The sequence below is a fragment of the Embiotoca jacksoni genome, unplaced genomic scaffold, assembly GCF_022577435.1.
Source record: "Embiotoca jacksoni isolate LCO1_2020_lvr unplaced genomic scaffold, fEmbJac1.0.p SCAF_6, whole genome shotgun sequence".
In the NCBI taxonomy this organism is placed as follows: Eukaryota; Metazoa; Chordata; class Actinopteri; family Embiotocidae; genus Embiotoca; species Embiotoca jacksoni.
In genome coordinates, this window is record NW_027185414.1 from 13,834,065 (window position 1) to 13,859,037 (window position 24,973).

The window sequence follows — 24,973 nt, forward strand, 5'->3', positions numbered from 1 at the left end:
AGGAGCAGCACAATCTCTCTCAAGTTACGGATGAAGCCAGGAAATAGATCGGACCTGATCAAAACAAATCCAAGAATAAAGAGGAGATAAGAAAAGTTAAGACGCGTTGAGATTTCAATGTCAAAGGCAACCAGACTTTGAGTTGAAGAGTTTTCCTCTTTTTTGGTCTTTGTTATAAAGATACATCTACATTTATCTTTTGCTTAAGTAAAGTTTTGAATGCAGGCTTTTTGATTCTAATAGAGGATTTCCCCACATTATAGTCTTCGTTGCATTCAAGTATTTAGTGAAGGCTCTTAGTACCACCTGCATCTGAGAAGGAAATGCAGAAGGGGAGGAAGTCATATTTTACACCAAAAATGTTCATATATTGATATCAAGATATGAAATTTCTGTCACAAGGAACAGAAAGCTTAGACTTCATGTCATTTGTTAGTATGCATTTTTTTATTGTTTTTGTGAAAAAAATAAACGCCTTAGTTAAATTTTACTGACATTTAAAAAACAGAATGAAAAAAATTTAAAAACAAGTACAAATAAACACACAAACAGCACATTATGCTGAAGCAAATGTTTGTGCACGTGTGTTCTCTCAACAACTCACTGCTGTGCAGATCAGGAACTATGAAAGATTTTAGAGTCTTTGTTAGAGAAGTTTCGAGACTGGACACGAAAGAAAGACAGATTTGTAAACAGAGATTTGCCTTCAAGCTGCACGATGGCTAAAAGATTAAAAAAAAAAAGAAAAGAAAAAAAAGATCCGCAACAACCAGGGATGAAACAATGTGTTATTGCAGGAAAACAGGCCCTTCAGGACAACCTCGAGGGGCTGTGATGTAAACTTCAACTCAAAACATCTGTGACTGACAGGAGGTTTGGTGCCGAGGGTTGGACGACTGTTTATTCAGCCTCCTTGAAATCCTCAGTGAATTTAGTCATGGATGAGCTCGGCTGATCAAGTACTGAAAGTAATTTGCATTTTCATGCCTTGCAAGATATCATCACAGTTTGTTCTCGCCTGCAGGTTGACAGTAGCTGTGTATAACAGACTGACAGTTTGTTGGAAGTGAAACAAGAACAATGTTTTTGAGCTCGAGTCGTGTTCACACTGAGGAAGAGGAGGGTAAATGTATTCAACATCATCAGTTAAAGACGGACTGATAGATCAGCATGGCAGATATTATTGGATGAATTTATCTAACCGTACATCACTGTATTTCATGTAGTGGCCTCTACAGTTTACATTTGTTTTTATCAGCTGTCCTGCTCAGTGCAAATCTTAACCCCAATCCTTTAATAACCAACTGCATTGCAATATTTCATTATTGGACCTTTTTTGTTTTGCTTTAAAATATCAGTATTGGATTTAAAATATTAGTATTGGATTCAAAATTCCAGCTTACGTCAGGTTCTCTTACATAAGGGGATGAATGTCTCGCATCACGTTGATCAAGTGTGAGTGCATACAAGAAAATGGAGGGAATTTAAACACAAGGGCCACATGCGATAGACGCGCTGTCTATAATAGGCTATCCAGTTTGTTGGTCGTCAGTTTTTATATGATCATTTAAAAATATATACATATTAGGATGCAATTGAGAGCTCGATACTGATATTCATGTTTGAGTATAGTCAGATAACACTTGGTAACGTACTCATCAGTAGATAGCTGTCACTCAAGCATTTGTAAACAGCTTTAGGATTATCCCTTTAGCTCCCATTTCATACCATTTGATTTAAATTCTTGAAACTTAATGACCATCACCAGTTTTATCTTGTTTGAAAAGCTCATCTGTCTGTAGTTAAATGTGCTTTTTATTTCACTGTTTTTAGCTCTATCTGCACTTTTTTTATGTTCATGATTTTAACAGTGCATGAAGGCACCCTGTGTTACTGTACTAGTTATTGTGAAATAAATTTGAGTGTCTTGAAAATATCAATGATTTAGGTCGTGGACCAGCTGAGAACTACTGATCTGAGATCTGGACTGCATAGGATATTTTAAAGGATTCAAAATAAACTTACTGGTGACACTTTCTTCGCGAATTAAAACATGTTTTTAGCTTTTCTGCACTTTGTTGTTATTTAATACGCCAAGACAGATACGTTCAAATGTGACAGCCCTGACATCAGGTGTATGAAACCTTCTGTGGCTCCAGTAAGTGAAGTCTGATAAATCTCCTCTGACAGTCAGCGTTGGTTTGAGATGAAGACTACAAGGCTGAAAATTAAAAATGTTGGGAGATGAGGAGGTCAAGTTGAATTGTGGGTAATGTAGGCACCCGGTTTTGACAAGCAAGCCTGTATGAAAATAAGGACATCTGTAGTTCTGCAGCTCCACAGAGTCAGACGATGTCCAAGGAGAGTAGGGTTCAATTAAATGAGTGACATCAGCAGGCAAAAATGATTCAGAGAATAACTGATGGAAGCTCATTCAGCTGAGCGGTCTGCTGCTTCACCAAGAATAAAACCGACTGTAACATAATGAGACAGTTCATGAAAAGATCGCAGAGTTACATGTCTCTAAACTGCACTATGCCCGCATGAGCAGATGCAGTTTCCTTTGGATGATTTCAGAGTTCATGGTCCACAGGAACTCAGTCAGTCCTCCAGCGAGCAGCTCCTCCATGGGAACAAACTGTAACACCTGCCTGCCACCTCCGGGAGGCTGACTTTCATTTTTACCCGTGTCCTCGTCTCCGCCGAGCAGCAGACACATGCCCTTGTGGACGTCGGTGAGGACCGGCAGCATTCGGGCAGCAGCTTCGGGGCAGAAGCCGACGCACACGAGCACCGTCCCAACCGCACCGCAGGGGGGCGGACACCTGAACGACACCGAGCGGAAACACACGTGCAGGCAGAGCACAACAGCTGCAGTGACACGGGTGAGAGCAGAAAACACCGGCAGCAGCAGGGCATCCCCAGAGCTCAGGGTCTGCAGGGAAAACATGACACAAGCCAAGAGCTGCTGCTGGTACAGCGGCTCCCCGTCGTGCAGCGAGATGCAGCCTCTTTGAGAGAATAAAGGCTGTGCAGAAAATGTTAAGACTAAATCCCCGGTTTGGCTCTGACAGGCGCCCCAAACCGAGCAGCTGCCAAACACCAAACACCGCGTCTTCTTTTTGTCCCTGCCGCCGTCGGCTTCGAAGACGCAAAGACCCGCAACCTCGGACAAGATGGAGGCCGCACAAGCCACATGGCAAGAATCACAGGCGGGTACACGAGTCCAGTCTACGGCTGCGTCCGCCAGAGCCTCATTCAAGTGGTTTAATAGCCCACCTTCACAGAAGGGAGAGTTTCTGACTGCAGGCAGTGCAGCTCCAACAATAACATACCATGAATCTACGCGACAGTCGGACAGAGGTCCTTCCAGCACGCAGCCCGTCCCCCCGTCCCCACTGCTGTGTCTCTGCATCAAGCTGGCATGGCAACCTCTCTCAATCCGCTCCCTCCAGCTCAGCGTCTGTAATTCCCTCCGCTCGTTGAAGGAGCCTGTTTGCTTCTGCTGTCCCAGAGGTCGGCCCGCTGCCGCGCTGCAGCAGGCGGGCCTCACCGTGTTACGGGAGATCCACCGGCTCCGGGGAAGAAAGCTCACCTGCACACAGAAACACTTGATCAAGTTCAAGTTAAGGCATCTGAAAGATGCGTGTTGTCGTTGATAATGAAACCTGAGACCAAAGTTGGATTTTGAATGAGCAGAAACGTTTCGTTGTTTTTTTTTTTTAACAGGCTAATAAGACGATTATATGTATTGTATGACCGATTGTATTCTGACACGTGTTTAACCTCACAGGACTGAATTCTATGTTGAAAATGTTGAAGACAGTTTACCTAATTGGTTATATAAAAATGATGAGAATAACTAATCTAACACCTTGAACATGTGGTTGAAAACTTTGTGCAGTTTTAATTCCATTAAAAAAAAAAATTTTTTTTTAAAAAGGCTAATTGGTTCTGAATGTCAAACATCATTAAGTTTGACAAATCTACAAAATACTGACTGTATCCGACAAGTCTGAGAAGAGAAACCACACATTTTCACTCCGTTTATGTTTTGTAACTTTCCTGCTCAGGTTTGTGTTGATTTGATGTTTTGTGTTGCTGCAGCTTTTCTCTTTGGGGACAATAAAGATGCTGCTGAACTTCAAGCAATCAAAGCACTTATATTTGGCTTCATGTTCTATACTGTGCTCTGTAGCTGAAGAGCATTTTAACAAAGAAGACATCGCTGACTCGGAGGAATTTCAATAAGCTTGTAAGCTTCTGAACATTTGTGAACTCTTAGTAAACATGATGAACCTTTTGTCTACAGCCATGCTAGCAGCTCTCTGAGAAGTCACAGTAATGCTTTGAGCTTATTGCCAATGTCAGCATGCTAACGCGCTAATGTCAAGAAGGTACTGTCTCACATTTGCCAACAAAACACAAGCACAGCTGAAGTTGGACGAGGAAACGTCATTCGTTTTGGACAAATTGAAATTTTGACCAGAAAATGGGATCACGAAACAGATTCGAATTCATCTTGAGGGGGACATGAATGACTGCCAGCCCATCAAACGTTGTCAAGAAATATTTCTCTAAACCACAAATGTTAACTGCATAGTGGTGGTAAAGGAAAAGTGAAGGATCATTAAAATAATTAAAATTCATCTTAAGGAGTCAAAAAAAAAAAAAAAACATCTGAAGAAATCCATCCGAGGTCTGAGTCTGGACCAGACTGACCGACACTCGCATCTCCAGAGTCCTGCAGGACGGGCTTAACTTAACATCTCATCTAATAAAGACGCAGACAATCTTAACCTCAACTTTAAAACTCGTGTCCTTAAGGTACTCAGAATATTGAAATCTTATCTAACACTGAAGACCGCGTGATACGATTGAAAACTTAGCCAATAAATGGACCTTTGGGTTTCTGTCAGCTCAGTTATCTGTTCTTCGTGCTCTGAAGATATCCTACCTGGAAACGCTGCAGGTATTCACGAGCCGCGCGGTCCCTGATGTGGTCGAGCCGCTGCCGCTGCCCGGTGCTCATTTCTTCAAACAATCGCAGGTTTTCTGTGATCGTGTCCACCTGCAGACTGTGGAAGTAAGAGCACACTTCTTCATGCTGTCTCAGAAACGACTCCGGGATGAGAGAATTGGGGAAAAGTGCCTCTCGGTCGGCCAGATGAGGTCCGTAATTACGGATCAGTTTGGAGAGCAGCGGCCTCACGGCCTCTTTGCCGTTATAGTCCCGACAAACAACATAAACCTCGGAGTTGCCCGCTTTGCTGGTGGCAGGTTTGAAGACGCTGACCGACTGGTAACAGCAGTTGAGCAGGTACAGTAAGCAGACGGAGGAGTGTTCGTACAGGGTAAACATTTTCAGTACGAAGGAACCGCCGGGGCTCAGCAGCAGCAGCGCGGCGGCGGCCTCGCAGTAATGCAGGGACGCCACCAGCGCCTCCTGCTCATCGGGGTTCTCCTGACAGTCGAAGCTTCCATCTGCCGTCACCAAATCAACTCGCCGCATGTTGGACACAAACGCCTGTAGATCCAGCAAGTGCGTCTGCGTCATGATGTTGCCCGTGTTATCCGAGCCAAAGAACCACCAGGGCAGCGTGTTGGCGATCAGACGGTCATCTGCGATGGTCGTGCTTCTCCCGTTAGCTTCGTGGTACGGGTTGAGAGTGTTGGCGGCCCAGCACCAGTCGCAGTAGCGTGTGGACTCGCTGGTTTTCATGTAGTGGTTCAAAGCAGTAATAAAGGCCCCCGGAGCCTCACACAGGTGGACCGTGTTCAGCTCTCCAATTTGAAGAGCCGCCCCCGGAAGAAGATCGAAGGTTCCCAGGATCTCGTAGAACTTGCACCAGGCTTGAGTGCAGATTTCCGCGTTGGCGGCCGAGCGTACGGCAGCGATCACCTTGCCGGCTCGATTGGTGGAGTTGGTGTGCTGATGCCACACCTGTACGTTCTTGTTACTGAGCTGGTTCTTCACAGCGTTCAGCGACGCCTTCAGGGCCTGCAGGCGGCAGTGCTCCTCTGCTGGGTGTCTGAGAGCCACATTTGGATCCGGGATGCACCACTCCCCACCGGGTGGTTTCACATAGAGTCTGACTTTGTCAAAAAGACCTTGTATCTCAGCCAGTGTCTCGGGGTCAGCTGCCACCGTGTTGCCAAATTGCTGCTGCTTGCCGACTTTCCTCCTGCTGCCGCTGCCGGAACTCATCTTCCACACCTGCTGAAGGAAAACAACACGAGGAGTTTGGATGTACACCGATTAAGCAGCAAAGCTGAATCATCCACGTTCTGCTTCGATGTAATCCACCAGATGGATCGGAGTTTACGTGACCTGCTTTCCCAGAACAGGTACTTTCAATCTTCAGGAAAAACAAATTAAAAAAAATTAGCCGACAGTTCATTCACAGTGACTTCGACCGAGGCCCGGCCCTTTAAATATTCATGCATGAGAGGTGTTAAAATGTCAACCCGTTGTATTACGGTGCCCTCGGGCCACTGGGGCAGACTGTAAATACTAGTGATTACTTCACCAGACTGGGGCTTCATGCCGTCTCTTCTAGTAAGGCTTTAAAATAACAACACTGACTCTGACTAGCATATTTTACTAACATTTCCACATGAAAAATACCAGGGGGGAATCTTAAACCTAGCCTGGTTTTAGCAGATCCAAATAAAACAAGAAACCTTCTGTGTTTCAACACTTGATATGTTGTCTCTCAGCATGGAGGCAACATAAGTCAACATTATGAGGCTCAAGCATTTTTCAGGTAATGAAATGGGCTTTTAAATGATTCGTTTACGTTCAGAAGCCGGAGAACGTTCTCTTTGCATAAAGGACTATTCAGTCCTCGACTTTTTCGGGAACATTGTGAATCACCAACTCTGGAGACGTCGTGTCGTGGTTGTTGCCCACGGTACGACCTAAACAGGAGCACCGGTCTACCCGTGATGGTTAAGACCTTTTACTAGGTCACATGAAAAACCCTCATGGTGAGCTGAAATCATTTTTAACAACCCATGTAATTATTGATTAGTGATTTCTAACTTGATGGCGTAAAACTAATTTACAGTCGGAATCAAATCAACGGAGCTAATCCTCTGCTCATGATGTCTTTGACAACGCTGGGCAGCAGGCAGTATTTTTGGGCGATTTCTTGATTAGAAAATCAAGTGAGTCAGTGATGAATGGCAATATATGGTATACGGCTAATGACAGCACATCCATCGGGTATTTGTCACATACAAGCACTGCTGCTGTGTATGAAGTCAGCTTCTCTGTGCAGCATTAAGAAACGGTTCAGCTGCCGTGACATTAACAAGCAAGAAAAGCAGCCTCGTGTTACTTTTTTTTATTTTTTTTTTTTTTATCCTTGCAAGAGATCCAGGAAAGGATTAAGACACTTGAGATCAGTGATATTAAATAAATGTATCAATACAGATGTGTTGTGAGATTATAAGGAGTCTTTGAGACAAATTAACCTGAGCATCACACTAGTTAGACAGACAGACAGACAGACAGACAGACAGACAGATAGATACTTTATTAATCCCACAAAGGGAAATTTACGTGCCAACAAGCTTTCGTAAAACAACAGAATTCAAATATCAATCGGCTATTTTAACGATGAAGGATTTATTATTATCGTTTGCCAAATAAATGACTATCTCTTGTATGTACAGTATGAAACAGTCGCAACACTTTTTAATGGTTTTGTTGAGGTGAAATGATTAGTTGATCAATCAAATAGCTGATCAACGGAAAAATTGTCAACTATATTGGTCACCAATTAATGAAAAAAATTCTCCACAGCAAGCTTCTTGAATAAGAATATTTTCTCGTTCCTTTTGTCTTCCATGATAATAAAGACCATAACTTTTGATTATGGACTATTGGTCGGGACAAAACAAGACAGGTTGCGCAATGGTCTTAAAAAAACAACAACTGGTCAACATTTTATTTCCCAATTTGTGACATTTTAAAGACCAAAAAACTGATTAATCAATCGTAACAATTATGACAGATTGAAAGCCCTTTTGTTTCTACAAAAAACAGCAGGTGAAAATCACACTTAAAAGCAATTAATAATTTATTTATTTTTTTAATTTTGGACAATTTCTTAAAACTAAAATGACTGTAAACCTTTTGTGTTGTTAATCCCAAATAAGCAATTAGAGGATGACTTTGGGCTCTACGTTCCAATACGCGTTTATCTGCATTCGCAAAAATGTTTTGAGACTGCCTCAGCAGTTTATTTAAGAACAATTGATACAGGTTGTTTATCTTTCTCAGTAACAAGATATTTAAGTATAATAATATTTTTTTGGGGATGATTCATGCTGGCATGACAAGCATCCCAGCGATATCACCATCTGACAGATTTGTGTCTAGAATACAGAAATTTGTTTAGTTCCCCACTGAATTATTGCTTCCTGAAAATATTGATATATATTAATAGAAATCAATGTATTCAGCCTGTTTTACTATAATCAATTCATTTAGTTGCTTGAGTTTTACCTTGTATTATTTCGCTATCTTTTATTATCTTGATTTCCTATCTTTCGTTGGCGTCTTATTCCATTAACTTTTTGGGAGGTTTTGGTCGTTTTGGTGTACATTAGTCTGATTTACTTTCAACGGGCTGCTTTGAACTACATTTGATTTGATGTATTTGTCTGAGAGGTGTTGCATTAATAAAGTTTGATCGATGATTGATCGGTTCTGCTGCTGCCTTCTGAAACAGAGTCTTTGTTGTGGAGGTAAATAAAGAGCGAGTGAGCAAAGAGCCTCAACACAGCTGCGTGTTTTGGGGACTGTGAGGACAGTGGAGAGTCTTCTGTGTCCCAAACACTGCTAGTGACAAACACAAACTACAACATTTAAAAGTTTATCGTCAGTTTAAGGAAAACGAGACGCTTCATTGGAGCCCAGAGCTGAAGGCCGAGTTGTGTCTCCTGAAACCCGAAGCGGCGGAATTTTCTCACACAGTGTTGAAGACTTGGACTCCTTCAGTAGGAAGTCTCTGTCCCGCTGCTGTCTGCCGATAAGACACGAAACAAACCGAAAACACTGAACAGAAACTCACCGTCCCGCCGCTGCTGTCAGGAAACTGAACGGCCCGTACACGTGACTCAGAGTAACACTGCGCATGCTCACGACTGAGTCGGCGGGGTCTCTCTTAAAGGAGAATGCCGCTCATATTTGAGTTTTATTTCCACGAGAAAGGTTCAAATCTGCTAAACTTAAATGTAAAATCAAATTCACCTGAATGATTTTGCAGCTGAGCTTAAACATTTTTACAAGTTTACTTTTACGTTACCATTATTATCACGTATTGTGATTATTTACCATTCTTGCTTAAAAAAACAAAAAACAACAGCAACATTTAGCATGATATTAAATAAAACTGAGCTTTACCATTCAGACCTAGTTTAGAAGGATCTGGCTGCAAGTCCAACATCATGTTGTGAGCTGCCTTCTTTATGTTTGGATGGATGAACTTTTATACCTGCTTGAGTTGAAGGGGATATGTGAATTAGATTGCATATCAAATTTAGTCTTGCTTATATAAATGATGCAACAGCATCATTGTGGGTGAATTCACTATGGAATAAACTGTATGGATCCTTCCAGCCAGATGATTTACAGTGATTTGATCTATGTCATCATGTTATATAATTATTTGAGGTCTCTGGAGCGTGAGATGATGAAAACTGAGTTTTGAAATATTCTGCTTTAGTGTCACGTTTGAATGGGCTTTAGATGATGTTTGCATCACTGTTTCCTTTATTCTCCTTCCAATCAGCTTCATGTAGATCACATACACTGCTCATGCAAAGGTAATTCTTGAAGAATATGTGACTAACTAAAAACAGGACAGTAAGAGAGGAGTCTCATTCATAAATAATGGGCCTTTGGGATATCCAGGTGCAATTAGGACTTTCAAAAACGGTGGGCGTAAACATTTTGTCATCCATTTTAGTGCTATAACAGTGGCTCCTCTTGTAATATTAATGTGTGCATTGTGGCGTTATCTTTCTATTTATGTCCCAGTGTCCGTACTGTCCAGATTCAGTCTCTCAAACTGTTTCAAATGGAGGAAGCCGGTTAATCTACGTTGTAAGAAGATGTTTGAAAAGTGGGCAAATTAATCCTTAGTGTTAGAAAAGGTTAATAGTCTGAAATTACAAATAATTTGAATACGAGTTCGGATGAGTCTGAACAGCGCTGGAGGAGCTGTTCTGTGAACAGGCAATGAAACAACGGCGAGGATGTGTGGAGGATCCAGAGGCAAAACACTGGGAGCAGTAGGCTCGACGACAACGGTGGTCTCCATGGATCAATGCAGGATTTACAGGTTAGAGTTGATGGTGACCTCCGTGGGCTGACACACGACAGCAGGTGAGAGTCGACGGTGGGATCTCTGTGGATCTCGGCAGGACATAAAGTAAGTCAGAGACAAGACGAAGGGATGGGACAGATCAGGCAGACTGCTGGCACGCTGGCAGGTTGCGGGTGAGAAGACGAAACAGCATTACGAAACTGGAGTGCAGGACCAGGGTTGATATACTCCCGGGAGGTGATTAACTGGATTGACAGCAGCTGTGCCAGCCGATCAGGGGAGTGGAAGTGGGAGGTCTCTCGAGGCGGGCAGTGGAGAAATCCACACCCTCCAGACACAGAAAACATAAAGGATGTGGCAGACAACAACAAACAGGGGAATGACAGAACACACGAGGAGAGGAGATCAGGGGAACAAAGGTTAAGACACACAGGGTCAGACGGGGATCCTGACAGCTTCTGTACATTGACTGTATACAAAAGGGGACGTAGCTTCTGGGTCTAAAAAATGAGGCCAATGCAGAAGTGCCTCAAAGTGCAACACCACTGAGGGGCGCTAGGGTTACACTCCAAAAAGGGTGTGACACCATAGACTCCCATTCAACTTCTCTTATGAAATACAAAGTTAATAATTATTTTCCCCCAGTCATTACATATAAAGTCAGTCCTTTTATTCGTTTTCTGTCGGTCCAAATGAAAACAATCCCAAAATTAGTTAGCTATTAAGCCTCAAAAAGCAGCATTTGTGGGGGCGTGTCGGTTTGATTGACAGGCCTGTGGTGCAGTCAGACAGGGCGCAGTATCATCAGTTTTTCACTAAAATCAAATCAGATCCAGCACTCGCTCTCATCCAGCTTGTTCAAATATGGTCACTTCTGGCTCCAAAATAACAAGATGGTGACGGCTAACATACCGAACCCGAGGCTTCATGACGCCCTTTCACAAACCACTGGGTGACATCACTGTTGGTTGGAGCTTGCTTCTATATGAACAAGGCTATTCATATATAAATACAGCTTACCTCTTTCTAATGGGCTCATTATATTTTAATAGTGTGATGCAGTTTATTTGTCTTTGTGCAATAAACTTACCATACCCATCAAGTGTATGGATATGGCTTGAAGTCAAAATTTAACTAAAACAAAATTGTAAAGAAAAAATGTCACACAGGATTAAAATAATCTACTTTGTACATTTCTGCAACTTTATTAGTTGGAGCTAAATTTTAGATTATTTATTTATTTTTTACAGACAATGGTTGCTTTGGGGGGAATTTTGTTATGAGGGTGCTTAGAGCCATTTAAAACAAAACGAGGGACAAGTAAAGCTCTGAGTTTACAGTATTCAAATCAAATGCAGCAACATATATATCTCAACTGAAATTAAAGAGCTTGGGGTTTTAAAGGTCATGTGTGACTATGAAAGTAATGAAATGTTCTCTACAAATGGGAAGAGAGAGATGGATATACCAATACTCTGTGTACTGTAGTTTTATTCCTAAAGGGCATCCACTCCCGAGTTCCTTCTAACATTCAGCTCACTCAGGTCTCCACTAACAAACCAAAACTGTGACTCAGCTTTCATTGTCCTTTTAAATCATCCTATGGACTTAAAAACAAACAGGGATCATCAAGAAAAACTGCAACACACTTCTGACTGTACTGCTCTCAGATAGAATAACATTGTACAACGTATTTTATCCATCGTTCATACTGTTCAAACTCCTATTCCTCACCATTAAACCTACATGATTTTAACAAAAATGGATTAAACTGGATCTTTGCACAGGTTTTGAAATGTAAAGTTGAAGCATCTCAACTTCCTAACACCTAAGCTGCTCTGCATTTTGTAACTTCTTCTCTGGTGACAGATGTGTTTCAAAGGAAATTCAAAGGGGTAAAATGTAAAAGTTATTATGCACATTAATTTCAAACTTCTGTTACATCCAAATTAAACTTCAGTTAAACTGTCAAAGATGACCTCAATCGATTAATAAATAATGTATTTAACTTGATGTGTTATATTGTCATTACAGTTTATCCACATAACACACTATATTGTCACATAATTATCTATGTAGTAGAGTAGATGCACTGTTTAAAACATTTAAAGACTTGTTGGAAAGGAAAACACATGAGTGTTTGTTTAGTACCACAAATAGGACTTAATCGTATCCTGATCTGCTGTACACACACAAGGTGACAGAGGCCTGTCCTTCACCTGAGCTCATTGCCACTGCAGCGATTATTCCGCAGAGTTCGGCCCGGAGACAACATCTGCTGTCACCACTTCAATGAAGGCCGAGCAGCAGAATGATGTACGTGTCTTATCTCTATCATGGGGATTTGAGCCTGCTGGTCAAAGCCTTGATATGCAGAAAACAAGGTCATACGTGCACACAATCATGGCTTACAGTACACTGTTGGACACACACATTCACCACGGTGAGAGTAACACCGCTCTCATTTGGTATGGAGAAAGACACAGCCAGTCAGAAAACAGACACTTATCTGCAAATTAAACAGGAGCAAAAATCTTTCCTTTTTTTTCATTCTGAATACAAAAGACATGAAGATTTCAATCAGTGTGGGAGTGACAGAAATCCCCCACACACACAGCAACAGAAATAACGCGCTGGCATCCGTTTTCATTCAAGCTTCCTGCTAACGCTCTTATCAGGAACAATTAAACGTTTAAAAGGGACGCCGCCACAAATTGCCATTTAATTAATTAGCTCTGAAAGAAGCCTACATTACAAGTCATCTTTCAGTAAGAAAGTAGCTAAAGGGGACATCATAGTAATGAGGGCTGGAAATAATTTTCCAGAGGCCGAGAAAAATGAAAAGATAATCTAATGCAGAGAACAATGGATGATATTAGCCATGCTAGTGGCGTCGTAGTAGAGATGACAATGTCAGTCTGTCGGTCACTCGGTTGGTGCACCACTTTCGAACAGACTGAAATAAGTCAACAACTGTGGGTTGCATTGAATTTGTATGTACAGACGTTCATGGTGCGCAGACAATAAATGACTTTGGTGAAATCCTGGAATTTAATTTAGGGCGACCAGCAGGTCAATGTTTGGGGAAAATGTCTCAGTCATCAGCGCCAGACTTTGCAGACATTCAGTTTCCAGGCAATATATCTTAATAATGTTGGTCTTTCCCTGAGTTTTTTCTGACCATGAGGCTGTAGGATTTGTTTGCAATTTTGACTTTTTTTTTGACTTGACATTTCTCACTATGAAATAAAAATGTATGAATTTGTCGAGTACATAAGTTCTTTTCATTGTTCAGCATAACTCGAATCAGTTTTTTAACTTCTTGATCATTTTAAATTATGTTTTGTTGCTGAATATCATAAAGATATGTTGGTTTTTAAAGCGTATTTTTAAGTGAGCCACAGCTCAGCATTACTCCTGAATTTGCTGGATGTGATTCCAGCAGTTTGAGCCACTGACAATCACTCATATCTCACATTCGGTGCTTACAAGATTTAGAGGACGTATCACTGAACATCCACTGATCCCTCGCAGTGAAAGGATCTGGCACGAACTGCAACAGCACCGTGAGTCTCTACGCTCTCCTCTCTGGTGGGATAGTTAAACATTAGAGTTTGTGTTTGTCGGAAAAGTCTGTAAAAAAAAAAATGAAAAAGAACAGGAGCATGAAAGTGTGTGCGTTTGTGCTCATGTGGATTTTTAAGTGTTACCAGGTGAAGAATTAGGGTATTGATTATCTTTTGCGGTCTCTGGGCTAGCTACTGGTTCACTATCTCAGTGAATCCCTCCAAATGAACGGATTGTTTCAGGAAGTGAATCAGTTTAGTTTGTTAATCCCAAAAAAGTTGTCTTATTGAACGAATCATTCGCAAACGTCAAAACACTATTTATGAGAAAATAGCTGAAGCCAATAACATTTCCAGCCTGAAACAATGCAAACATTGTGAAGTCAAAACTCTTTTAATTATTTGAAGCAGAAAACACTGAGATGATTTTAATGGGCAGACAACAGCAGTGCTAAGCTCTTGGTAGCTGTTTGCTAGTTGTGTTTCCCATTAGGAGTTGCCTTTATAAACCTATGGGCCAGTTCACACTGAGTCCAGCTGCAGGATTCAAGAAAGATTTGGTGGTTCATGTGATTTTCAAGGATTTTTTTTTTCTCCTCCATTTACTGGATTTAAGCATTTGGTCCGAAGGTTGAAATATAATCCCATGGGCTGAACACAAACACAGTTTTAGGTTTTCCCTTAAGGATATTAATGCTGCACGAGATGAAAACATCAATTACATAACCGAAGCATTGGTAAGGAGCTGCAGTGTATTTCTAGATGGTCTATTTTTGAATGAAAGTCATTTAATTGTGTGTGTGTGTGTGTGTGTGTGTTTAATTGTGTGTGAGTGCGTGTGTGTGCGTGTGTGTGTGTGTGTGTGTGTGTGTGTGTGTGCGTGTGTGTGCGTGCGTGCGTGCGTGCGTGCGTGCGTGTGTGTGTGTGTGTGTGTATAGGCTTCCTGCATCTTTAAGTTGTCATGGCTTGTATGTTGCTTTTGAGCAGTTTCCCAACAGGCAAAGATACAACGCCCAGTTACTGTATTTACTGAAGATCATTACTCACTCATACACTTGCACGCATGTGTGAGCATGTGCACGCTCACTGGCAGTGTGTCATTACTCGTTTAAGCTTGAAGTCAATAAACAATAAACAGTTGTATTCAGCACGTCAGCCGCCACACTGTGCTCAGTGAAAGCTTTCATATTTACTGGATATCACTGCTATGAATCAGGCCATGTGGAAACCAGCAGAAAAAAGAATTGAGAAATGCAGGGAAAAGATAAGAATTCATGCATGTAAACATGCTTTTAAAGGACAATAATTCCATCTGTTAATATTTAAAAAATTATATTTTCCTGCTCAGTTCACTTAGACGTGTCCTTATCATCTCAAAATTGCCACTGGGACCAAAATAACCATGAGAAGAACTGGTTCTCTCTTATCTCTGTTGCCAGTACGAAGCTCCACACATATGTGATTTAAAACGACTAAAATTAATAAATAATTCCTTAATGGTGCAACACTGCCCCCTGTCAGTGCTTAGCTAGTACACATGAAGGCTCAAAGACACATGCTGGAGGTATATCAGTGCTTTCGCAAAAAAAAGAAAAGAAATGTATATATTCCGACATAAATGTTTTTTTCTATGCACATTAAACAATGACTTTTACATGACTTAATGATCAATACAAAGTCCATTAAAATCCAGTATTTATGCATCACACTCAAAATTTCACTAACATCGTAAATATCTTTTCTATGGAGGCCATTAAGGCCAAACAAGTATCACACGTACAACTTAAAACCACCTTTACAAACGTCATGTTGAGTTGTGCAAATGAGAAGAGCATCACAGTGAAGCAGCAGCTGCAGATAGTGGTGGTAACGAAGGCAAACTTTAGAATTTGTGGAAAATGTCCATCACAGCGTTGGTTGTGCTCTGTCCAAAGATGAAGACTCCGACTAAGATTGTTATGACTCCCCAAACTGTTAAAATGGTCCTGCAATGAAAAATCAAATCAGGGGTATTAAGACAATCAGGAATTAGTCCCAAATTACGTAGTTCTTTAAAAGAAATGTCTGAGCGATTATTAGGAAATAATTCAGAAATTGCAGAATTCCTAAAAGCACACGACAGTCACCTGACTCTTTGAGAGACGTTTTCAGTTTGCATTGTGAACACCAAGCAAAGACCTGCAACACACAATCACACACCAAAGTTCCTGAGTTACCATTAGGCCATCAATAAAACCTTCAATCAAACTTTATCTGATCTGACCATCATGACAGGATAGGATAGAATGATCAACTCAGGGTTGACCAATGTTCTTAAATAATGGCCAGAAAAATTATAATGTAACAGTGAAGTTGACCTTTGACTTTTTGAAAATGAAATGTCATAATTTCATCCAATTAGACATTTGTGTAAAATGTTGTCACAATTAGCCTATGAATTCTTGAGTTATGGCCACAAATGTGTTTGTGAGGTCACAATGACCTTAGACCTTTGACCCCCAGATAAACTAACCATTATTTGTAAATGCAGTGTGATATGAAATACTGTAAAAGCTGACAATCAGACTGTACAAATATAAACCACATTTATACTAGTGTGATCCCGTCATTACAAACACACACACATGTTCGAGCTAAGTTTGTTTATACCAGGAAAGATGAAGATGAAGAAGGCGCTGATTCCTCCGATGACACTGATAACATCACCCATGTCGGGGACAAACATGGCAATGAGCAGAGTGAAGGTGATCCAGGCCACGGTGAGAAGGACTCTGCAGCGACTCTCAAACAAATGAGTGACGATTCCCCGGCGACGTCTTTGAACTCGTAACATCAGGTTCAGTACGACAGATCTGCTCCACACACGGAGACGCAACGTGGTCGTGAACAGACACAAACACTGACAGACACAAACACTGACAGACACAAACACTGACACAACACTAAACACCTCCACTCTGGTGGTGGCCTACCTGCCAAGAAGAAGGATGATAGGATAGATGGTGATAATTGATATTCCAAAAAGGAGTCTGGAGATGATCATGACCACATCGTTTTCTGGATAAGACATCAAAATATCTGAGGCGACAGCTCGTCCAAACGTCATGAAGCCGTACACACCTGATGAGGAACGGAGCAGAGATGATGAGCAGTGGTCGGGTAACACACGGATGTTTTAGAGGTCAACTCACCGGTCAGAGTGTAGATGAGCAAACAGAAGAACATGGAGAGCACAGAGATGACCACCCAGTGGGAGAGCTTTTGGTTCTCCATGCTGCTATAGATTGCTATACAGGCTTCATGGCACTGCAAACACACACAGAGACACAGACCGATGGGAGAGAGATTTTTTTTCCTGCGAACCCAGAATCAGACGAGGTCTGTTGAAGAGTGAGCTTCACCTAGAATACTTCGTGTTGTTTTTTGTTTTTTATCTCCATCAACTTGCTTTAACATTACAGCATAATTGCTTGAGCATCTAAAATAGGAGTTAAACAAATATATCAGTCTCACCAAATCACCACACTGCACTGCACAGTCTGACTTCCTGCCTCAGTTATATTGACGTCTGGATGGGCAAAAACTTTTTAAAGTTAAATGAGGAAAAGACTGAAATTCTTTTAATAGGACCCAAAGCGGCAAGAGAAAAACTGCACTCGATGCTCTGCGATTTTGGCACTCAAATTAAAAGTAACATCTCCAACTTGGGAGTGATTTTAGACTGTGACTTGAGTTACAATGCTCATTTTAACAAGGTTATTAAGGAACACTACTAACTTTTTTCATCTCAGAAAGACACTGAAACACTCACTCATGCTTTCATTACCAGCCGCTTAGATTATTGTAACTCCCTTGTTACTGGTTTACCAAAAAAGTTTATAAGGAAATTACAGCTTGTTCAGAACGCTGCAGCCAGAGTTTTAACAAAAACAAAGAAGAGATCACATCACTCCACTACTCAAAGCACTGACTGGCTACCGTATCTTTTAGGATTGATTTTAAATGTCTTTTACTTGTTTATAAAGTTTTAAATAATCTTGCCCTTCCCTACATCGGTGATCTTTTCTCATTTTATGTTCCTGCCCAACAGCTGCGGTTATCCTATGCTTTTCTTTTAAATATTCCTCATGTGTTGTAGGTCTGGTAAGAGCGCCTTTTCTTTTTATGCGCCTGAACTGTGGAACTCACTGCCTTCAGACACCAAATCAGAAGCTCTATGAGTGTTTTTAAAAGAAAATTAAAGACCATGTTGCTGCGATGTGAAGCACTTTGGGTTACAGGCTTGCATGAAAGGGGCTGTTTAAATAAAGTTGGGTTGAGTTGAGTTGAGTCTCATTTCTTTACTTAGGTTGAAATTGTTGCTTTATAAATACAGAAACCACAAGTTTAAAATGGGCAAATTTAAAATGAATGTTTCTATACTTCTATGTTACTGACCGCAAACTTATCCCGTTACTGACACAACCTATAGGCTGATCTTGCCACTCAGTAAACTCTTAACATGCAAACGCACACACAGAATAAGCAAGTTCCTCTGAAATCAACCTTCAAATTAACCTTCAAGTGAGGTTGTTTACTGCGTTTAGAAGATTCAGATTCAGAACAATTTGATTGTCGTGATTACAACTCATCTGTTTCTGTGACATGAGAGCACACTTTCCACCAATGAGATGCAGCTGAAATCTTGACAAAAAGTGGCCATTTAGGGTTTGTTTGTTTCAAACATCGATATTTGAGGAATTGTCTGCTGTCAGTCAGATTTATTGATCAAGCATGTGAACACATGTAAGGACTCCTTCACAATCTTCTTTACATATCTGAATCTGGACTGATATGAATGTAAACTATAACTTGCCTGGTTGGTGAAGGTATAAAACTGCAATGCAATATTTCTAGTTTAATGTAAAAATGCAAAAATTCTCTGATTCCAGCTTCTTAGATGTAAATATTTTCTGGCTCTTCCAGTTCTCCATAACAAACTGAACATCACTTTGTTGTGAGCTGTTGGCCAGAGCAACACAAGACATTTTAGAGCTTTGAAAAACACCAGTCTCCACTTTCTGACACTTTAAAGACCAAGAAAATAATCAACAAATTGATTAAATATAAAAAATAATTTTCGCCCTAGTAAACAGCATGAACAGCTGGAATATTGTGGCCTCTTACGTGCATGGAGATTATCCTACCTGGAAGCCAAAGCAAATAGTTGGTACAACACTGAACATCGAAGCCCACGAGCTCACGCTGAAAGACACACACATTTAAACATTTACTGACGCACATGAAACAACAGCAGCATAAATGATAAATACACACGTGCATCCATTTAAAAACGGAGTTACTGACCCTTGGCTGTGCTCTGGAGTTATAATGACTGTGTGTTTGTCCATCAGGTAATATTTGACAATCACTGCCACACACAGATATGTAGCAGCCAGCGTCCCCAACACACTGACACAAAGAGAGACAGTTAAGTCACATCAACACTCAGACAGGTGTCACTCTGACCACAGGTGAGTGCAGTGTACCTCGTGTATTTCTGGATACCGATTTCTTTGGGGATGGACAGTGGTAGGATGATGACAACGCACACGATGAAGAGGGCGAATCGTTGGTCAGTGTACCAGTGATACGGCATTTCCCCCTCACTCGACCCAGTCACCGTGTCATATAAAGAAATACACACTGGACAAACAAAAGCCGAGTCAAAGCAAACACTATTTATCTGCTGCAACATAAAAGCATCGGTAAAGATCACAACTAAACCCCATAAAGCCGTCCAGATTTACATTTTGCATCCTTTTAAACAGGATGAATTGTGATTTTTTTTTTTTAATGGGGAAATCCAGGTTTTTATGTTGTTTGATGAACTAACGGCTCCATCTGCACTGTGCTCCCTGAAGAGTTTCTGATCACGTTTGATTGTTTTTTTTGGTTGTTTATTGGGGCCAGGGAGGCCGGAGTGTGTATATAAATCCAATCAAATACCCTGTTCCAAATTGGAACAGAGGAAAAATATTACAGGGATTTGAAGGGTTTCAGATGGACAAAACGCTAAAGGAAAAAAAAAAAAGGAAAAAGGTCCCCGAGTCACATGTTTAGCCTAGATGAAAATTAAAGTGAGGATGATTTGTGGTCAGAAAGAGATTAAATTTTTTGATATGGGAAATGGTTGTTAAATTGATCACAAACTCAGTAAGTTACCTAGATAACAGGAAAACATTCAGACACTGTAGAAACCAGCGTGAAGACAGAAAAGTGCTGAATCAGCACCAACTGAACAATGAGGATGGTGATGGGAATCTGATGCACCATCATGTGTTTCTAATAGGATGCTTGTATTTGGGTATCTGTACTACTGTATTACTTGTTGTGTTCTGTGAATATATATTAGTTTACATATCTATTAATGAGTAAATTATTAGCAGATTGTGTAAAACTATGACTGTATTTGGCCTTATTGTTATTATTATTATTATTAGATTAGATTATTATTATGCAGTTCAAGAATATAGGCACATGCAGATTATTTTCATTATTACTGGCTGTATAGTGCCGATGTGCACAAAGCTAATGGGACAATATGGAGCTATAGGTAGAGAAGTCTGCAAACCGTGACCTGTAACTGTACTTTATGACTTACTTACTGTACTGTAAGTTTTTGACAGTGTTTTACAAAATGAGACCGATTTTTTTAATGGACCCGTGAGATGTGATGTGCACTTGTCTTATCATACTTTCCTTCACTTTGGGACTTACGTTTCTCCAGCTGGTCCTGCACCACCACTAGGAAGGCAACACTTATCATGAAGAGGTTGAAGCAGAAACACACTTCACAGAGTTGTCCCACAGCTCCTCCGCACACTTCTCTCACCACGTCCTGATACGTCTTCTGTCTGCTGATGGATGAAGCATAGCCGAGGATGACCAGGCCGCTGATGAGGAATACCAGAGATACCTGGAGGGGAGCATCAAAAAGCAGAACTCAAAGCTAACCTTCATTCACAGACCGGGGTGATATTGACACACACAAGCACACACACACACACACACACACACACACACACACACACACACACACACACACACACACACCGTGGACACATTATGAGACAAAGGGGCCCTGGCACCACGACTCTTAAAAGAAGGAAGGAACCCCAGCGTCCCACTCCTTGTGACCAAAATCACATGTCAGAGTAGTAAAAAAGTCTGTCCCTACAGCTTAATATTTGTTTTGTCCAACTAAAAGTCCAAAAACCAAACACAGAAGTTTAAGAAAACACACAAATATTAACATTTGAAGAGCTGCAACCAATTAAGCCAAAAAACAATTAAGCCAAAAAACAAAACACTTAATTGCATATCAAAAATGTTCTGACAATGGAGTCATTGTTCCATCAACTAATTGTTCAAGTGAAGCTCAACCTATTAAGACTGTAGGAAAACATTTAAAATGTATGAAATCATTAACGATATCTGTGGTGCAAGCTATATTTCCCAACATTAAAGATCGTCCTGCTGTCAAATTAATTCAACCTGGTCTGTTACTTTTAATGTGACAATATAATTAAAGTGAAATGCAAATACATGGATCAAACTGTTTGTATCCAATAGGCCTGAAAAAGAGCACAACATGTGATTTAGACACTGAGTACAGTCATTATCTGAGCCCCCATGATCTCTAGGCCTATTCTTGGAAAGCCTACAGTTATACATCCATGAAACACACACACACACATTTTTTGTGGCAGTCAGATGCAGTTCAGTTCCTCACCTAAACTGGGGGCTTCATTAGAGCTCACCTGTGAAAAGTACGTGCCTCTTTCACACAGAGGAGAGACAAAGGGGTGGTGAGTCTATACTGTGAATACACAGGTTGCAGGCCAAGAGACAAACTAATCCCAAAACACCTTCAGACAGTTTTAAGACAGATCAATTTAACGCATGAATTTGCAGTTAAAAATTCCACAATGATCCTTTGAAAGCAGAGAGGAGTCATTCAGGACACTTTGAATAAGCGCACTCACCAGCTCCACACTGATGGCAGTGGTCACTCCCCCCGCCTTCTCAAAGGCCCAGGGGAAGTTGAGCAGTCCGGCTCCCAGCGCAGACTTCAGCATGATGAACACCGCGCCGAACGAGCCGAGCCGCGGGGAATCCGCGTGAGACGCAGACCGGGCCAGCAGGCTGATACTCTCCCGGGCCAGTTCCTCCATGATCCTGAACCAGAGCTCCGACTCACAACACCGAGACCAGGAGCTACTCTTCTAGAAAGCCTGTTTGAAGCGCTAACTTACAGTCCAGGTGTTTGCCCCCCTCTCTTCAGGAGTCAACCTGGTGACTGGTGATATATAAAGACCCGCACAGGCGCGTGCACAGGACTAACGTGGTCTAATGGGACTTAATGACTCAAAGCATTTCACTCTGAGGTGACAAATTTGACACTAAAGTGTGTATTTTTGCTTGTGTCTGCTCCCCTCCTGTCCCCTGTCTGTCTCAGATGTTCACCACTGAAGAAACAGAGCCAGGTCCTCCTGCTGAACATGTAACATTACATATTATAAACAATATTATGAGATATAATCAAAGTAAAGATTAGAGTGAAGAAGTGTAAGTAAGTAATGTCATATGTGAAATGACAGCATGACCAGATTAACCTGGTTAGGTGCTCACAGACAGAAATATGCAGCTGGGCCCCCTGTTACTCCTGCAGTTTTTCTGTTGTTTTTCTGTGTTGGCCCAGGGTCTGCTCTGTGGTAACTTTATTAAGCATATGTTAATTTATTAATAATTACCATAAAACTGATATAGAAACTCATAAAACTAGATTTTGCACACCAGGACTTTCTCAAGTCGTTTCATAATTGAGAAATAGCGGCCGCTTTATATTCACTTAGGACAAGTTTTTAAGATGTTTTGTCAGCCAAAATGGAGATCAATTGTTTTTATAGTCAGTCAAAAAAGCTACAGTGCAAAATATTATTATCCCTCTGCGCCAGGTTGTCAGTATGTACGAACTGTAGGTACAAATGTCCCCCTCTTGTGAACGCAATATGTGAACGCCCTGAGGGAATGTCTTCAAATGCAGCACAAATGTTCACTCGGTCGCAAAGAGGAACTGATTAGATTTGGGTGTTGGAAGGTCAAAGGTCACTGTGACCTCACATCTGTCCCATTTTTATTAGAGCCATATCTCAGGAAAGCCGTGAGTGGCCTCCCTCAGATTTGGCATATTTGGTTGAAGATGTTTGTGAAACATCCACGTTTTTGATGCGTAGCTTCTTTGCTGCAATGTTCCTGTTTCCGAAGAGAAAACCGCCATGCTGTTAACCGACCTGCATCTGCATCCTTAATACTTTGAACATCCAGCACTAACCAATCATTCTTCACTTCATCAAAAAGCACATCTTATATGCGCATATGACCTACAGAGAGGAGAACAAAAACAACAAGCAGGAGAAGAACTGCAGAAGCAATTCCGACTATCATCTATCCATACTAATGTAATCAATGAATGTGTTTATAGAACCTAAAATCATAATCTGTACAGCGTACGTCACACTCGGTTTTGATGAGGAAAAACCTACTAGAGCAGCAACAATCAGTGTTGATGTTGACCAACACTTGTTATTACACATTTCATATGTATTGTCTAGAGAATCCCACGCTAAGAGTAAGTGTGCAGTACAGCTTGCGGGTTACAGCATGTACGTTCTGGTGACGTAGAAAATCCTGGCCGTATGGATTGCTAAATACACTTGACTGAATAATCCCTGCTGTGTTTTATGCTACACACCATCTGCTACAGAGCAGAGAGCATCACTCAAAATCCCACGCATGTTGTTCTGCATCTCACTGACATAGAGGGGTTCTCAGTTAATAACAAAAACAAACTCTTGTTGCATCTCCACATTTTGACAGCCGGATACAAAATGTGAGGGCCTTAGCGCATACAAAAAGAGTTGTTGCAAATTGTCTCTAGTGAAATGCAGGACAGAGAGATTAGAGTGAGCAGGCTCATCAAGGCAGTCCGGGGACAGTTCAGAGACTTAGCAGCTGATCCTCCAGGCATGCACACTTTTCAGAAATATCTCAGGATTTCAGTTTAAACAGTTAACGAATATAAATCATTTTTGGTGTACATTTCCTTCCCTTTGGCGGGGAGAAACAGCAGCAGTAGTGCAGGCTGTGGTGAAGAGACAGCTGTGCAGCAAGGCAAAGCTCTCTATTAACCGGTCGGTCTACATCCCTACCTTCACTTATGATCATGAACTCTGGATAATGAGTGTAACGATAAGATTGTGAAGTGGCTCTGGATTGTTTAGGACGAGCTGAAAGTGCGGAGACCCTTGGGCCTCTGCTTTCTCTCTTGCCACCGTCCGCGACCCTAATTGGACGAAGCAATTAAGAAGATTTGATTTTTATTTGAAACAGATACATGAAGTCACGGCATTCAGATGAAAAGTGGTGTAACTTTGATCACTCGGTCACTCAGTGGCAGACACTGACATTGATACCATCAGTCTGACTCGGCTGCTGCAGTCCAGCCAGTACATGCTGATGATCATCATTTTGTTACAAAATGCTGCTGAAAAAGAAGATGCACTGGGCAATTGATAAAATGTACACAAAAAAATCAATCAGATTTAGGCAAATAATTGTTTTTCTATTTTCATCAGTTAGTTGTTTTTAACTGGTTCCTAACCTTAACCGTAAAAGGTGTTCTGTGCTCCTACGCAAATACACTGCCTTTACTATTAAAACACCTGTTTTCAGATTTCATATGTAAAAATCAACCCTTAAGCACGTTTAGTCTGGGGCTTCAGGTTTGTATCCCTCCCTCTGTTTCCATGGTGATCTGCCATGTTTTGTGCAGACTGACTGTAGTATTGAAAATCAGTCATCACGTCCAAATCGTGGTGATAAGCTGGCCTTTAAATGTGTGGGTAGACAAAGCCAGATGCTTTTTGACGTGCAGTCTGATGTATTTCTGATCAAATCTAGAATCAGATTCCCCCATCTTGAAATCTGCAACTGGAATCAGCTGTATAAATCTGAAGCTACGAA

General features: G+C 41.2%; 2 protein-coding genes across 2 annotated transcripts; both read right to left on the bottom strand.

The window, feature by feature from the left end:
* Window positions 1–434: 434 nt before the first annotated feature.
* Window positions 435–9,111, bottom strand: cmtr2 (cap methyltransferase 2). The gene is made up of 3 exons (XM_069174328.1): window positions 9,084–9,111; window positions 4,958–6,217; window positions 435–3,595 (listed from the first exon to the last, which is right to left on the bottom strand). Exons 2-3 carry the CDS (start codon window positions 6,206–6,208, stop codon window positions 2,534–2,536), a joined length of 2,313 nt encoding a protein of 770 aa, XP_069030429.1. The 5' UTR covers window positions 6,209–6,217; window positions 9,084–9,111; the 3' UTR covers window positions 435–2,533.
* Window positions 9,112–15,788: 6,677 nt separating this feature from the next.
* On the bottom strand, window positions 15,789–22,122 carry slc38a8b (solute carrier family 38 member 8b). The gene is made up of 10 exons (XM_069174078.1): window positions 21,934–22,122; window positions 20,666–20,864; window positions 19,435–19,591; window positions 19,253–19,357; window positions 19,093–19,150; window positions 17,098–17,212; window positions 16,879–17,026; window positions 16,556–16,758; window positions 16,033–16,084; window positions 15,789–15,891 (listed from the first exon to the last, which is right to left on the bottom strand). The coding sequence occupies exons 1-10, from the start codon at window positions 22,120–22,122 to the stop codon at window positions 15,789–15,791; spliced, it is 1,329 nt and encodes a 442-aa protein (XP_069030179.1).
* Between the last annotated feature and the right edge of the window lie 2,851 nt (window positions 22,123–24,973).